General features: G+C 34.4%; 1 protein-coding gene across 1 annotated transcript; it reads right to left on the reverse strand.

Annotated features, from left to right (window-relative positions):
* Nucleotides 1-7590: 7590 nt before the first annotated feature.
* Nucleotides 7591-13763, reverse strand: LOC100261496 (beta-amyrin synthase 1-like). Its single transcript, XM_059739783.1, has 18 exons — nt 13352-13763; nt 11492-11677; nt 11306-11395; nt 11020-11217; nt 10840-10924; nt 10326-10492; nt 10044-10232; nt 9850-9963; nt 9570-9689; nt 9349-9471; nt 9156-9254; nt 8998-9054; nt 8838-8884; nt 8610-8753; nt 8337-8514; nt 8173-8253; nt 7981-8064; nt 7591-7877 (listed from the first exon to the last, which is right to left on the reverse strand). Exons 1-18 carry the CDS (start codon nt 13550-13552, stop codon nt 7731-7733), a joined length of 2310 nt encoding a protein of 769 aa, XP_059595766.1. The 5' UTR covers nt 13553-13763; the 3' UTR covers nt 7591-7730.
* Nucleotides 13764-15172: the final 1409 nt, after the last annotated feature.

A 15172-nucleotide genomic window follows, 5' to 3' on the forward strand; every position in this document is an offset into this window, starting at 1 on the left:
TTGGAGTCACCCCCATATGAAGAGTTGACGACCATATGACGGGTAGGAGCAAAAGCAAAAACAAGTGTAGTGGAGAATAGAGAAAACAAGGAGATAACAAATATGCAGGATAGAAATCAGATAAAACCACATTTCATGATCTTTCAATGGGCTCAGGCTAGTGGGGAAGATCACAAACAGATTTGGGGCAAACAAGCAAGCAACCAATATCAACAAAACAATTTGTGGCATTTTTTGTCCACACCAATCAACAGTATATTAAATATTCAAAAACGAACATACAGAGAAATCGAATAAGGGTAAGAATTCCAAGAGTAACAAGAAACATACTTGGACAAACTCGGCTGCAATTGCTCATTTCTTGCTCCTTTGTGCTTTTCCCCCAAAATCTCCCCAAAAAGAAAAAAAAACTTCGTGAATCCTCTTTTTTCTTCTTCCCCTCTTTTTTTTTTCTCACTCGTTTGTTCCCTCACCTTTTTTTCCAAAATCCTTATTTTTTTGTATTTGTATCAACCTCTCAAAAACTCAATCTGCTGAAGGAATTCCACTTTCATTTCTTTTATTTCCCTTCATTTTTGAAAATTAGAATGTTTCTCCTTTCTATGTGGGATCTCCTCTTTCCATATGTATGCAACCATATTAATCCTCTTTTCCCTCCAAAAATATTTTTCTTACCTTCTTTAAGTGCACGTGCTTAGTGAGAGTTGATTAGCAACCCCCAATTCTCTTGTCAAACAATAAAAAAAGAAAATAAAAAGAATAAAACCAAAAAAAAGCTAGCAATCTTGCAACATATAAAGGAATAAAGTAAAATAAAATAAATAAATAAAGTAAAACAAAATAACAAAATAAAATAAAATAAAATAGAATGGTCAATCCTATGCGGGATATGCAAGTCATGCGGCTATGTGAATCATGCAAGTCATATAAAAAGTGAGTCTAAAAGTGCCTAAGGTGGTGCCTAATGGGTCGGGGTATGCCTATACGGGCCTAGGGTGAGACTGGGCGGGCTTAACTAAGTCTAACCTAAAGTGCACCTAAGTGAAGTCTAATCTAAACTTGATGGGCAGCTAAGGTCATAATGTCGAGCTAGATAAACCCTTCAACCAAAGTCCCCAAAGTGGCTAAAAAAAAAGGTAAGCAGTATGAGTAGCAATGGGCCACCAAGGAACTATTGTGGAGCACTGGAATTGAACTTAAGGACATGTGCTAAAAGGACAAAATGGAGGGTCTAAAAATGTACCTAGGGTTCCAAAGTTTGTTCGAAGTAGGGAACGATCTCCAATCACTTCTCAAAGATCCCTAAAGGAATAAACAAACCATGGGTAATAAGATAGAGGTTTTGTTAGCTCAAGGATTGGATGTACCAAATTTTTTTAATGATGTGCCAAATTTTGTAAAGAATGTACCAAAGGGGCCAAAGTTTGTTTCGAAGAAGGGAACGACCTCTAATCATTTTCTAAGGTTGTTCAATGAAATAAATGAACCATGGGAAGGAAGTTAGGTGTCCCGTTAGCTCAAGAATTGGATGTATCAAATTTTCTTAAGAATGTACCTAGGGTTCCAAAGTCTGTTTCAAAGTAGGGAACAACCTCCAATCACTTTCCAAAGATCCTTAAAGGAATTAACGGACCATGGGTAATAAGATAGGGGTCCCGGTAGCTCAAGGATTAGATGTACCAAATTTTTGGTACAGAGATTCAACCGGTACCATTTTATAATGCAAATTGAAATTTATGTGAATGAAACAAAATATACTAGCTAGTTTCCTGTAATGAGCTAAATAAAAAAAGTAGTTAAAAATAAAAAGATAATATAAAATAAAATGATAATATAGATTTAAAATAAAAAAAATTAAATAACAATTAAAAATTTTAAAAATAATAAATATTTTTTAAAAAAAAAATCTTTCAAAAAATATATGATTTTAAATCAACAAGGAATTATTTCCACTACTTATTTCATATGAACGTCAAGGGCCAACCTTTCAAGCTATCAGCATGCCTCCATTTGCCTTATTGCCCAACCCATACCTTAAAGCAAGTCATCCTAAATTCATGCCTCTGACAGAGAGTTATGTCTATTTTTTTCCTACTGCACATAGCTTAACAAAAATAAATTTTTCACCCACATTCATGCGTCTTCCATGAAGGTTGTGCTCTTAGGTTGACTAGTGCACAAAGCCTACAAATATAATGGTTTCAGTAATAGGCATGCTTCTAAAATCAAGGGTGTGCCCCTGGTTTGCATACTGCATATGGTACATGCTTCATTAAATTTGATACATCTGATCCTATTGTTTCCAGGTCCCTCATCTGAACATGGATGGTCCATGATTTCATTTTGGAACCTATAAGGAAGTGATTGGGGGCCAATCCCCACCTCGGAATGCACTTTGGAACCTTTGGTACATCCTTCACAAAATTTGGTACATCCTTCATTAAATTTAGTACATCCGATCCTATTACTTCCGGGACCCCCATCTGAACATGGATGGTCCATGATTTCATTTTAGAACCCATAAGGAAGTGGTTGGGGGCCCATCCCTACCTCGGAATGCAGTTTGGAACCCTTAGTACATCTTTCACAAAATTTGGTACATCATTCATTAAATTTGGTACATCCGATCCTATTGCTTTCGGGTCCCCCATCTGAACATGGATGGTCCATGATTTCATTTTGGAACCCATAAGGAAGTGATTGGGGGTCGATTCCCACCTCGAAACGCAGTTTGGAACCCTTGGTACATCCTTCACAGATTTTGGTACATTTTTCACAAAATTTGGTACATTCTTCATTAAATTTGGTACATTCCAATCCTATTGCTTCTGGGTCTCCCATCTGAACATGGATAGTCCATGATTTCATTTTGGAACCCATAAAAAAGTAATTGGGGGCCGATCTCCACCTTAGAACGCAATTTGGAACCCTTGGTACATCATTCACAAAATTTGGTACATCCTTCATTAAATTTGGTACATCCGATCCTATTGCTTTCGGGTCCCCCATCTGAACATGGATGGTCCATGATTTCATTTTGAAACCCATAAGGAAGTGATTGGGGGTCGATCCCCACCTCGGAACGCAGTTTGGAACCCTTGGTACATCCTTCACAAAATTTGGTACATCCTTAATTAAATTTGGTACATCCGATCCTTTTGCTTCCAGGTCTTCCATCTGAACATGGATAGTCCATGATTTCATTTTAGAACCCATAAGTGATTGGAGATCGATCCCCACCTCCATATGCACTTTGAAACCCTTGGTACATTCTTCATTAAATGCGGTACATCTGATCTTATTGTTTTCGGAACCCCCATCTGAATATGGATGGTCCATGATTTCATTTTGGAATTCATAAGGAATTGATTGGGAGTCAATCCCCACCTCAGAACACACTTTGGAACGCTTGGTACATCCTTCACAAAATTTGGTACATCCTTTATTAATTTGGTACATTCGATCCTATTGTTTCCGGGTCCTCCATCTGAACATAGATGGTCCATGATTTCATTTTGGAACCCATAAGGAAGTGATTGGGGGTCGATCCCCACCTCAGAACGCACTTTGGAACCCTTGGTACATCCTTCACAAAATTTGGTACATCTAATCGTATTGCTTTTAGGACCCCCATCTGAACATGGATGGTCCATGATTTCATTTTGGAACCCTTGGTACATCCTTAACAAAATTTGATACATCCTTCATTAAATTTGGTACATCCAATCCTATTGCTTCTAGGTTCCCCATCTGAACATGGATGGTCCATGATATCATTTTGGAACCTATAAGAAAGTGATTGGGGGTCGATTCCCACCTCAGAACGCAGTTTGGAACCCTTGGTACATCTTTCACAAAATTTGGTACATCCGATTCTATTGTTTTCGGGACCCCCATCTGAACATGGATGGTCCATAATTTCATTTTGGAACTCATAAGGAAGTGATTGAGGGATGATCCCCACCTCAGAATGCACTTTGGAATGCGTGGTACGTTCTTCACAAAATTTGGTACATCCGATCCTATTGTTTCTAGGTCCCCCATCTGAACATGGATGGTACATGATTTCATTTTGGAACCCATAAGGAAGTGATTGGGATCCGATCCCCACCTCGGAATGCACTTTGGAACCCTTGGTACATTCTTCACAAAATTTGGTACATCCTTCATAATGTACCAAATTTTGTGAATGATCTACCAAATTTTGTGAATGATGTACCAAATTTTGTAAATGATGTACCAAATTTCGTAAAGGATGTACCAATGTTGCCAAAGTCTGTTATGAGGTGTGGAACGACCTTCAATAACTTCTCGAGGGTCTTCAAATGAAGAAATGGACTATGGAAATGGAGATAAGTGTCTCGTTAGCTCAAGAATTGGATGTATCAAATTTTCTCAATGGTGCACCTGGGGTTCCAAAGTCCATTTCGGAGTAGGGAATGATCTCCAATCACTTCCCAAAGATCCCTAAAGGAATAAACAGACCATGGGTAATAAGATAGAGGTTTCAATAGCTCAAGTATGTACCAAATATTTTTAAGAATGTACCAAATTTTGTAAAAGATGTACCGAGAGTGCCAAAGTTCGTTCTGATGTGGGGAATGACCTTCAATCACTACCTAAGGGTCCTCAAAGGATAATATGGACCATGGGAAAATAGATAGGGGTCTCGATAGCCCGAGGATTGGATGTACCAAATTTCTTAACGATGTACCAAATTTCCTTAAGGATGTACCTAGGGTTCCATAGTTCGTTTCGAAGTAGGGAACGACCTCTAATTACTTCCTAAAAATCCCTAAAGAAATAAACGAACTATGAGTAATAATATAGAGGTCCTAGTAGCTCATGGATTATATGTACAAATTGTTTTAAGGATGTGCCAAATTTTATGAAATATGTACCAAATTTTGTAAATGATGTACCAAATTGTCTTTAGGATGTACCTTGGGTCCCAATGTTTGTTTTAGGGTGGGGAATAACCTCTAATTCCTTCTCAAGGGTCCCCAAATGAATATATGAATCATGAAAATGAAAATATGGGTCTTAGTTCCTCTAAGAATGGATATACCTAGGATCCCAAAGTTCTTTTTGGGGTGGGCAAAGACCTCCAATTACTTATCGAGGGTCCCAAAAAGAATATATATACCATGATAAGTATGATAGTATTTCTAGTTCTCCTAAGCATTAATTTACTTTTTTTTTTTTAAGGATGTACCTATTTTTTATGAAATTAATATAAAAGGTTAAATACATTTTTTTATGAAAAATATATTTTCTTTTATATTTTATTTTAATTAAAAATTAAAGATTTTAACCAAAAAAAAGTTAGATCCACAATCAATTTAAAATCATAAGAAAAATGATAAAAGCACCATTACTTATTGTGATTTTGATATGATAAATTTAAAATGAAAATAAAAAGAAAAATAATGTAAATAATAAAATAATATTGCAATGATATTTTTACTATTACATGTGATAGAATTTACAAAATAAATGAATCTGTTGTTTAGTATTAAAATAAAAAATCTTATATCATAAACTTCTAAATAATAACATGGAATTTTTAAATTTAAACCTTAATTTATAAAATGTATTATTATAACTAATACTTAAAATCATTATTATTTGTGGGATAATATTTTCATTTTTGTCCATTATATATTTTGTTTTTATTTAATTTATTATATTAATTATTTATTATATAATATCATTTTAAGTTTAATATGTCAAAAAATAATAATTAAAATCAATAAATATAGGCAAATTAGAGAGTAAAAATAAATTAAAATTAAAGAAGTTTTATGAGAAAATGCATGAGCATATTAAAAAGAATATAAAGGAAAAAAAGAAAAATAATAATAAAAACTATAATAGGTGACAATGGATTATGGTGGCTGGAGAGGAAAAAAAAAAAGAAAAAAAAGAAAAAAGTGGAAATGTGGCAAGTGGTCAGGGAGATATATTGATGTGAGAAAAATAATAAAAATAAATTACACATGTACTTGTTAACATGTGGTATTAAATTGGTGTGTACTTTATTATTTACTTTTGAAGGTAATTGTGGAACAAATTTGAAAGCTCTATTGGAGTGCATGAATAAACAATATTTTTTTCCCATTTTACACCAAAATTAAAAAGAAAAAAGTAAAGTTCCAAAATCTCTTTTTTTTTTTTAGTTGGTGTAAGGTTAGATGACTTTTCCTTTTTTTTAATGCATGGTTCATTTGAGTGATGCAAATTATGATTTCACCATTGTCTTGATTGTGCATTACTTATTTCTTTGATATCCACTAATTTACAAATCAATTGTCATAGTTGTCTCAACTCATTAGTAGATACCTTTATTTAGGCCTTAAAGGGGTGTTATCGTATGATACATTCCTAATAGGTAACCTGGCTCTTGGACTTAAACTTGGGTTTTCAAAAACACGTTTTTTAGCCACTCTTAGGGTTTTATTTCTTATTTTGTTTTCCATTTTTTTTAAAAATAAAATAAGTGGTGACTCCACCTTTTAAAAAAAAATTAGTTTTTCACTAAAAAACGAGTCATCATTGAGTGAGGACGCACATGAAAAATATAGGTCCACAACAATGCTATTCCAAAGGATCTTTCCTCTACCAGAATATTCATTCAAGGAGCCAATGATTGTAGGAAGAGTGTAAATGTGAAAAGTGCTTTTTTTTTGCTTGTCCCACATAGGAAAAAGAGGAACATCTTTAGTGGGTTTATTAACTAGCCCACTTTCCTTAGTCTAATGGGCTTGTGAAGAGGTGTGGGAGAGCCTCGCGTGCCCATGGGGCCCAAGCCCATTTGAGTGGGGCTTCGGGCTGGTTGGGTTAGAATTTCTTAATGCACGTCGCGTTCGCACACGCATCCTACGCGCGCGCGATCTCGGCTAATTTTTTAAAAAATTCAAAATAATTATTTTATTTTATTCTAATAGTCTTATATTTTTGGGAAGAGTCCTATTGTGATTGTGCTAGTGAAGTCCCATTCCACTTATAAGTAGAATCCCGTTCCACTTTGAGTCATGTTTTGATTACAAGTAGAGTCCCATTGGGACTGTGTTAGTGGCCTATGAAAGTAGGTCACCTTTCACTCTCTTAATACCAATTTTTTAGAGAGTTTTCAGAGAGCCTTTCATACATCTATGTAGAGGAATTTTTTTAGAACCTGAGTTGTACACGTCTCGCTTACAGAGTGCACCCAAGGCAAGATTGGGTTGTTGAATCCTGGAGGTAGACCACTGGTACCCAAGTGCACCAAGTTTGTCTTCGAGGAGAGTGGATCTATTTCAAGGACAGTGCATGTTTGTCACCCTTCAGCCGATAAGTTTTTCTTACTATTCATTATGTTCTTTGTTTGCGTCTTTTGGGCTAGTCCTTTGTTTTGATACCCTTAAACCAACAATGGCTAGATTATTTTCGCATAATCATTCAACTGTTGTTTAACATATAAAATAGGAGAAGATTTATTCTTTCCATTTGTATCAGCACGATTCAATTGATTAGCTAAACTTAAGCAGAAGTAGTTGACTTGTCTTTCATTTTCTACCCATTTTTGTATATATATTCTGCACAATGATGTTCATTTAATAAGGGTCTGCTATTGTTTTATTCTCTTGCACAAACTATTCTTCAAAGTTCTTAATTGTGGCATAGATAAACCTTTCATTTACTTGACATTACTCAAAGGCCTCGACGTTACTCAACATTGAGCTTTTCTCCTACAGATGCTTCAACGGCATGGCAATGCAACCAGCCTTAAGGCAATGGCACCCACTTACATACTGTGCAAGAGCCCACAATGGAAAAGTATTCCTATAAGTTGCATAGTGTAACATGCAATTCTTCATGAAGGCTCCAGTGATTTCCTGCCATAGATAATTGATGATTAAATGGTTAGACTACCACCCAGTATATATAGTCAGCTACAAAAGAACATCATTTTCCATTTCCCAAAACCAAGTGAGCTACCTGTTGGGGAAAATCACCATCTTCCATTTGGGAATTAATCAACAGCTTTGCAGCCTTGTGAAGAGGTGTTGGGTCTCTCTCTGCCTGTTAGAAAGGAAAGGTTAGACTCAAATATTTGGGAAGAAGCCATATTGTGAAAGTAATGTAGAAGACCAAGGTAAGCATATTGATGATGGAACTGTAAAAACTAACCTGCCCAGAAGAAAGCAGACCCATGAGAGCCCACCCGGTTTGTACCAAATTTGACCTGTTTCCTTTAAGAGGTGTATATTTCTGTATCACCAAGCACAAGGATTACTTGTTTTTGTCCATGTTTATACCAGAAAACAGAGCAGTGGGTGGCATGTAAAAATTACCTTATCCGGGCAAGAAGTACAGTTCTCTCCCCAACCACCATCATCTCTTTGTGATTTGAGTAGAAACTCAACAGCTCTACCAATAGCAAGACAATTGTGGTAAGTCTTGCCAGCAGCTGCTAGGCCCCCAAGTGCAAACCATGAGCCATAGGTAAAACATACTCCCCAATTGCCATACCTGGTGAAATGTTTCTTTGTTTAAATGGATCTGCACTGCATATATAATAAAAGATTTCCTTAGTGAAATAATAATAGTGCAGTTGAGAAACATACCATGAGCCATCAGGCATTTGCATGTCTTCAATGTACTTAGCAGCATTTGTGATGAAATTGTCTATCTCGTTCTTCCTGTGTCCTGGGTATAACTTCTTAAACAAAACTAGAGCCTGAATGGCTGATGCAGTGCACTCAACATACCTGCATCACTGTTCTGTTAGTCTCCAAGGACGTTAAAGCTATCAAAGTTAGAAAAGAAAGTTGGTCTGTTATCAAGAATCTTACTCATGCTCGATGACAATGTCTGTAAAAAATTCAGTGGGGTTAAGTAGCTGAAAAGAGAAGAGATTGGCATTGATTTAGATTCAAAGAACACAGAGAGTGAGAAAGAAAGAGAGATAATGCAAAAATATTGAAGTTACTTAAACATGTTGAAGTAATTTACCTCCAACCATTTTGAAGCTCCTGCAGGCTCCCAGGCAGCTAAACCACCATTTTTACTCTACGGTGGTTTAAAAAATGGGGGTTATTGCTACTAAGAAGTTATGACCTATTTTGTGAAGGGGATAACCATAGAAATGGCATAAGGAAGATGAGTCTCACCTGCAGCGAAAGCAGGATGTTGACAGAATCAAATAGTCGTTCAGGTTCCATCTTCATACCAACAATTTTTGGTGCCATCATTGAAAAGAGAAGACAACACTATGACAGAGAGGGGACTTCAGTAAGAAACCAAGTAACTTCAGTTAATCTGCAAGCCCTGACTTAATTGAAGTGTTTGAGCAAAAAGAGTTACCTTCAAACCTTCTGCAGTGCAATCAGAAACTTGCCAACCATGATCCTGATCTGAGAATGTCCACGATCCCTTGGAAATGTGGCGGTACATGCTTTTAAAGTCACCAGAAGGATTGTCCTTGACCTTCAAGATTTCAGGTAGTATGAAGTAAATAGACCATGAGAAACCCAAGTAGATTCTGGTTGAAGTAAAGAAATAAACTATGGAATTCAAGATCAAACCTGAGATTCCTTTATGAATTCATGTCCTTTCTTGAGTGCAAGTCCAAGTTCATCAGTCATATTGCAAGCTAGCAGTGCTTGAAGGGCAAAACTAGTGTCCCACTCTTGACTACCAAAGCTCTACAATAATCGACAATTTCAAAACCAATTAGGCAGGAAAGGGATAAAAGCAGCTTCAAACCATTTGCATACTTGAAAAATTTTAAGAAAAAGATCAACACATATTATCTAATTTTCCTACAACTGTTTAGGAGATTAGTGATTGAACTTGTCTTCTGACCTGCATCTTTATTCCATCTTCTGCAACCCATATATAATCTGGGATCCTAGCAAGGTGCTTCTTGAAATAATCCCCATTTGGATCTTCAACCCAACATGCGAGCATACACAATACCTGTTCAATTTAAGCGATATCAGTACCCCAAAGAAGTGACATATTGTCTGAATAGTCATTATCCATTACTGAAAAAATACCTTCTCCACACATCCAATGGTAATGTATCGACTGTTTTCATCTTCATAATGGATGTGTTTCATTGTTACTTCAAGAGCCTTCTTTCTCAACTTTTTGAAGGGCCAACGAGTAAGAAGAGGCTCGGTACATATGTACAAACTATCCCACATTAGATCTTGTATTAGGGGATGGGGGTAGTAGAGATCCTCCTGCAATATTAAACAATTTTAAATGTGTGTTTCATGCATGCGTAGCATATTCATAGGAAAAAGAAATTGTTTCCATAAAAAATCAAAACTTACCTTTGCACAAAGATGTCGTACTTTCTTCCAGTTGATTTCATTATAAGGTTGAAGGAAAAGCTCTTCTCTTAGTTCTAAAACAAGAGGCGTGATTGGGCCAATGAATCGTTTACCATATAAGTACGACATGGGCATGTAAACCATCCGACTGTAGCAAAACATTCTTGCTGCATTTAAGGACTCAAATGAAAAGAAGGTAGACCAAGACAAAGCAATACCAAAGAGAGGAAAATAAAATCTTTTTAGTATAAGATGTTTTGGTAGACATCGCAATGGAAGCCCTTAAGACCAATAAACCGGTCCCAGGTTGGATTTGTATGTATTCATGTGCCATCTTATCAATGTATAAAGCTCAAGTTGCTCAACTTTTCGCTTATCCTTTTTGTCCCGACTCTGTTCTGAGTCAATGTGACAAATTCCAAATTCCATGCAAGAAGATCTTAATATGTAAAATACATTAAGTGCAAAGTAGATGTTAAATTCAAGAACTTGAGTTGGTGGACATAGCATAAACCTGGATGCATAGGAAGAAAAGAAGGGAGGAGCCAAAACTCTGGGGGCATTGGGTTGCTTCCTGACCAGTCAAATAAGCCAAATAGCTGCATGGAAGAAACAATTTCATATAAGATTCAGTCCAACACACAAGAATAAATGGCATAGGATGAATATGAATTTGTGTTTAAAATGGCCATACTGAAAGCCAAGTCTTTCCCCAAGACGGAATGGATGTCACTCCACCTCGGTCATGGATCCATTTACGCCCTCTTGCACAAGCATTGTCTCTTCCACCATCTCGCCCTTCTCCAAGGATACGCATACAAATGTAGCTGAGGGTTGTACAAAACATGGTGCTTTGTCCCTCAATATGAAATCCCCACCCACCATCTTCATTCTGCAATGTTCATAAGCCATTTTCATACTTTAAAGCTCCAAGCCCATTTATGAGGTTAGAATGATGACTAGGTTCAAAATATATGTACCTGATGGCAGTATAGGTAGCGAAGAATTTCTTTAAGAAATTCTCCGGGGAATACTATGTCAAGATGCCCTGTAATGTATAGACACATGACCTGCATTTTCCATGAAATTATGCCATTGAGAATGGCTGTTAAAATGGTCTATATTCATGATTTTGATGAGGGTGAGAAGATGTTGAGTAGACTCACCAGAGGAGGAAGAAAATACAATGGGCCAGAATTTTCTGCAGGCCAATGGCCATCACTTGCCTGCAAGGCTGAAAAGAAATGTGCACTCCTTCTCAGTGCTATTGTGGCTGTCTCATATGTAATTGCTTCACCATCCCCAACCTTCACTTGTGGTATTGTTTGTTTGAAATTCTTCTCTCTCAAAAACTGCAGGTTTTTTTTTTTTTTTTTTTGGCCAAATGAAATGGGAGTTAGTGAAGAACAAGTTTAAAAGAAAAGAAAAGGTAAATTAACCTCAATAGTAAACATCTATTTGTACAATTGTTCCAAGTTAGGTGGGACTATTAGAGTGAAGATAGGTGTAACAATCGTTAATGTGCATAATATTTATTATGAGTCCAAATCCTTTAAACTTAAGTTTTTAAGAAATTGATTGTTCAACATGATATCAAAACTCGATTTTACAATAGGTCTTACTCTCATTATTGAACTATCTGGTTGATGGTCTCTCAACCTAGGGCAAGACCCAAAATCACCTACTTGTAGTCATGGTTTGAAACGTGGCAAGCTTACCAGGAATCGAACCCAAGCCGAAATGTTTGGATTGAAATTTGGCTACCACTAGGCCAAGCTCACTTTTGTTAATATATATTTAATTTAAATATGTTAAAGTTTATTATTAAAAAAATCTAATTATTTTATTTTAAATTTTATTTAATTTATTATAAAAGTATAAAAACCAACATTATAATTTTCTTAACAAGACTTTTTTATATCATTGATATGATAATTAAATATAAAAAATATATATATTAAACAAATTATATATGCGTCATCATTTATTTTACATTATTAAATGCATTTGAATTAAATAAATTATAATTTTAATATTAAATATATTATCATGTATCTCATTAATCATATTTTAAAAAATTAATTACTATCACTTTACTTTTAAATTTTTTATATTTATCCTTTTAATTTTGAATCTTTTTATTTTAAAATATTAAAAATATAAATTTATTCAAAAAAAATACTAAAATATAAAAAAATAATGAAGTTATAGTATTTTATAAATTGAAATTAATTTGATAAATTAAATAATATATTATATATTAAGACTCGTATATCCTCATTCACTAATATTTTTCTCTTTAATCATATATGTGTTAATTATATTTACAAAATAACTTTAACATGTGTATTTTTATTTATTTTATAATTTTTTTTGGAGTTTTTCCAAATATTTTCATGAATTTTGAATAATTTTCATCTTATCAATATTTCTGTCAAACTATCCACTGATATTTCTCTAATATTTTCGATATATCTATGAAATCCAAGTATTAATATATCTATATTTATTGATATTTTAAACCACGCTTATAGTATCCGTAATATATCTTTTGTTTTTTTTTTTTCTTGTCTCCTTTATGATATCATAGCCTCATTTGCTAGGAGCTGAACCTCATATGGTCTTCTTATGTGGTCATCTCATTTGATGGGAGGTCAAGTGTTCACCAACATGTTCTTTTCCCAATTTATTAAAAAGTCTACGTGTAAGCCAAAAATAGAGGCTACACATGCTGAGGAGCAGTAGAGCTAGGAAATGAAGTGAAGGGGGGCAAAATATGAGAATATATATATATATATATATATATATATATATATATATATATATATATATATATATATATATATCAGGGAGCAAAAATGAATAAAGTTAACAATAAGAAAAGCTATTTAGCTAGACTACGTAAAACAAGAAGTATGTATGCATGGAAGACATGTATATTCAGTGAAAAACTGGAATCTAGGACGCAGATGACAGATCAATATCTGTTGTGATATCAAGACTTGAGATAGATGGGATCAAATCACCTGCATCCGCCAAAGGAGGTCGCTGCTGGGCTTAACCTGATATCGGTTTTTCCAGAAGTTCTCACGAGCTGCTTCGACCTCATTTCGCTCTTCTGGGGTTCCGTAGTCAGGATCAAACTCCCATATCTGTCTTCCCACGAAGTTGTTGGTGCTGTAGATGTAGGGATCATTGCCCCCATCTGCAACCTTGAGCCTCCACATTTCTAACTCACCAAACTGAAGAGATATATCTCTATATATATCTAAGTTTACAAATATGTGTGTCTCCCTTCCGAAAACACCTGCTGATCATCCAATCACCATAAAGGTAAAACAGACTTTTCTTCGCAATAAAATAAAATTAAAATGATACAGACCAAAGACAGAGAGACAGGTGCTGGGTGGGCAGAGAAGAGAGAAACTTCAGAACCTTGGAATGGTGAGTTCCAGGTGGGAATCACTCATTCATATAGAAGCACAACACCAAGTCAGTCACTGACCCCCTTCACTTCTATTAATTATTTTTTCACCCACTTCAGTTTGTGGAAATTAGTGTAGAGTGAACATTTTTGGACTTTCAAGTATTTTATAATTGATATATTTTTAAAAACGGTTAGACCATTAAAGAATTCAATGCATTAGGTCTCATATCATTTTAGGTCACTTTCTACTATCAATGAATAGACCAAACACATTAAATTTTCTTTACTCTGAAGTCGTTTAACACATGGAGAAAGTTAATAAACTCGATCGGTGTGGGAGGTTTATTTTCTATTAACTTCTATAACAAATAAATAAATAAATAAAGTACATCCCTTTTTTTTTCAAAATTCATAGATGATTTTATCCCTCAAGACTCCCAAAGCACAACTTTGATAAGAAATATTTGATTTTTTGTACAATTTATGAAATAAAATATTAATTTTAAATTTATTCTTATCTATATATATTTATGTCTAATTTATTTAATTAGTTTCTAATATATTCCGCAGTCCATTACTTATGTCATACAATCAATCCTAATATTAATATATTTTAAGACGTACTTAAAGAAATGATACATCAATTAGGTATATAGCATTTAAATTATATTGTAGTTATGATTAAGCCACGTTTTTCCCTTACACATCCCACTAAATCCGAAAAAACAAAATTAGGGTGAACATGGAGTAGATGTGTTGTTGGACCTCCTTATTCCTAATTTCCAACTATAACTAGGCTTTTGATCAAATAATTCATTCTAAGAATGTATATGATAATATTTTTATTTAAAGTAGAAATATTATAAGTAATTTTTTAACTTTTTAAAAGTGCTTTATAAATTTTATCAAATAATTCAAAAATCATATCATTTCTTTCCTTCTCTCTTTCTATCCATTGTAACTTATGTGTATAAAGATTGCAGAAACTTCAAGTTTAAAAAAAAAAAAAAACAAACAACCAAAAGCAATTCTCTCTTTTATTCTTCAAATTTGCAAATTCATTATGGCATCAGAACTTGCCTTTTCAAAGACCTTGTCAATTAAAGAATTCAAACTCTCCATTCAATCCTTCAAATTCATCAATGCTCAAACCCAATTTCCATTTTGTTGTCCACCACAAACTTTCTCCTCTAGAAGACGCAAATGAGACATAAGGTAGCTAGTAGAAATAAATTGCTACACATGTATTCTTATTAGTGCAACTATGAAGGACACTCATTAAAAGATTTAATTTTTTATTTAGTTGCAGTTAAGAGTTGGCCGAAACTATAGACCCTCATTTGATTTTCTTTTTTAGGAATTATCGAATACAAACTGATTTTTTTAAAAATAAAATTCTATGAATACGTCTAACAATAAT

Source organism: Vitis vinifera, chromosome 9, assembly GCF_030704535.1.
Source record: "Vitis vinifera cultivar Pinot Noir 40024 chromosome 9, ASM3070453v1".
NCBI classification, from domain to species: domain Eukaryota; kingdom Viridiplantae; phylum Streptophyta; class Magnoliopsida; order Vitales; family Vitaceae; genus Vitis; species Vitis vinifera.

Coding starts and splice junctions, on each gene's coding strand:
- LOC100261496 (XM_059739783.1), bottom strand. CDS start 13,552: ATGTGGAGGCTCAAGGTTGCAGATGGGGGCAATGATCCCTACATCTAC. Junction 9,964..10,043: donor CCATTGGATGTGTGGAGAAG/GTATTTTTTCAG, acceptor TAAATTGAACAG/GTATTGTGTATGCTCGCATG. Junction 8,515..8,609: donor CAAATGCCTGATGGCTCATG/GTATGTTTCTCA, acceptor ACATTTCACCAG/GTATGGCAATTGGGGAGTAT.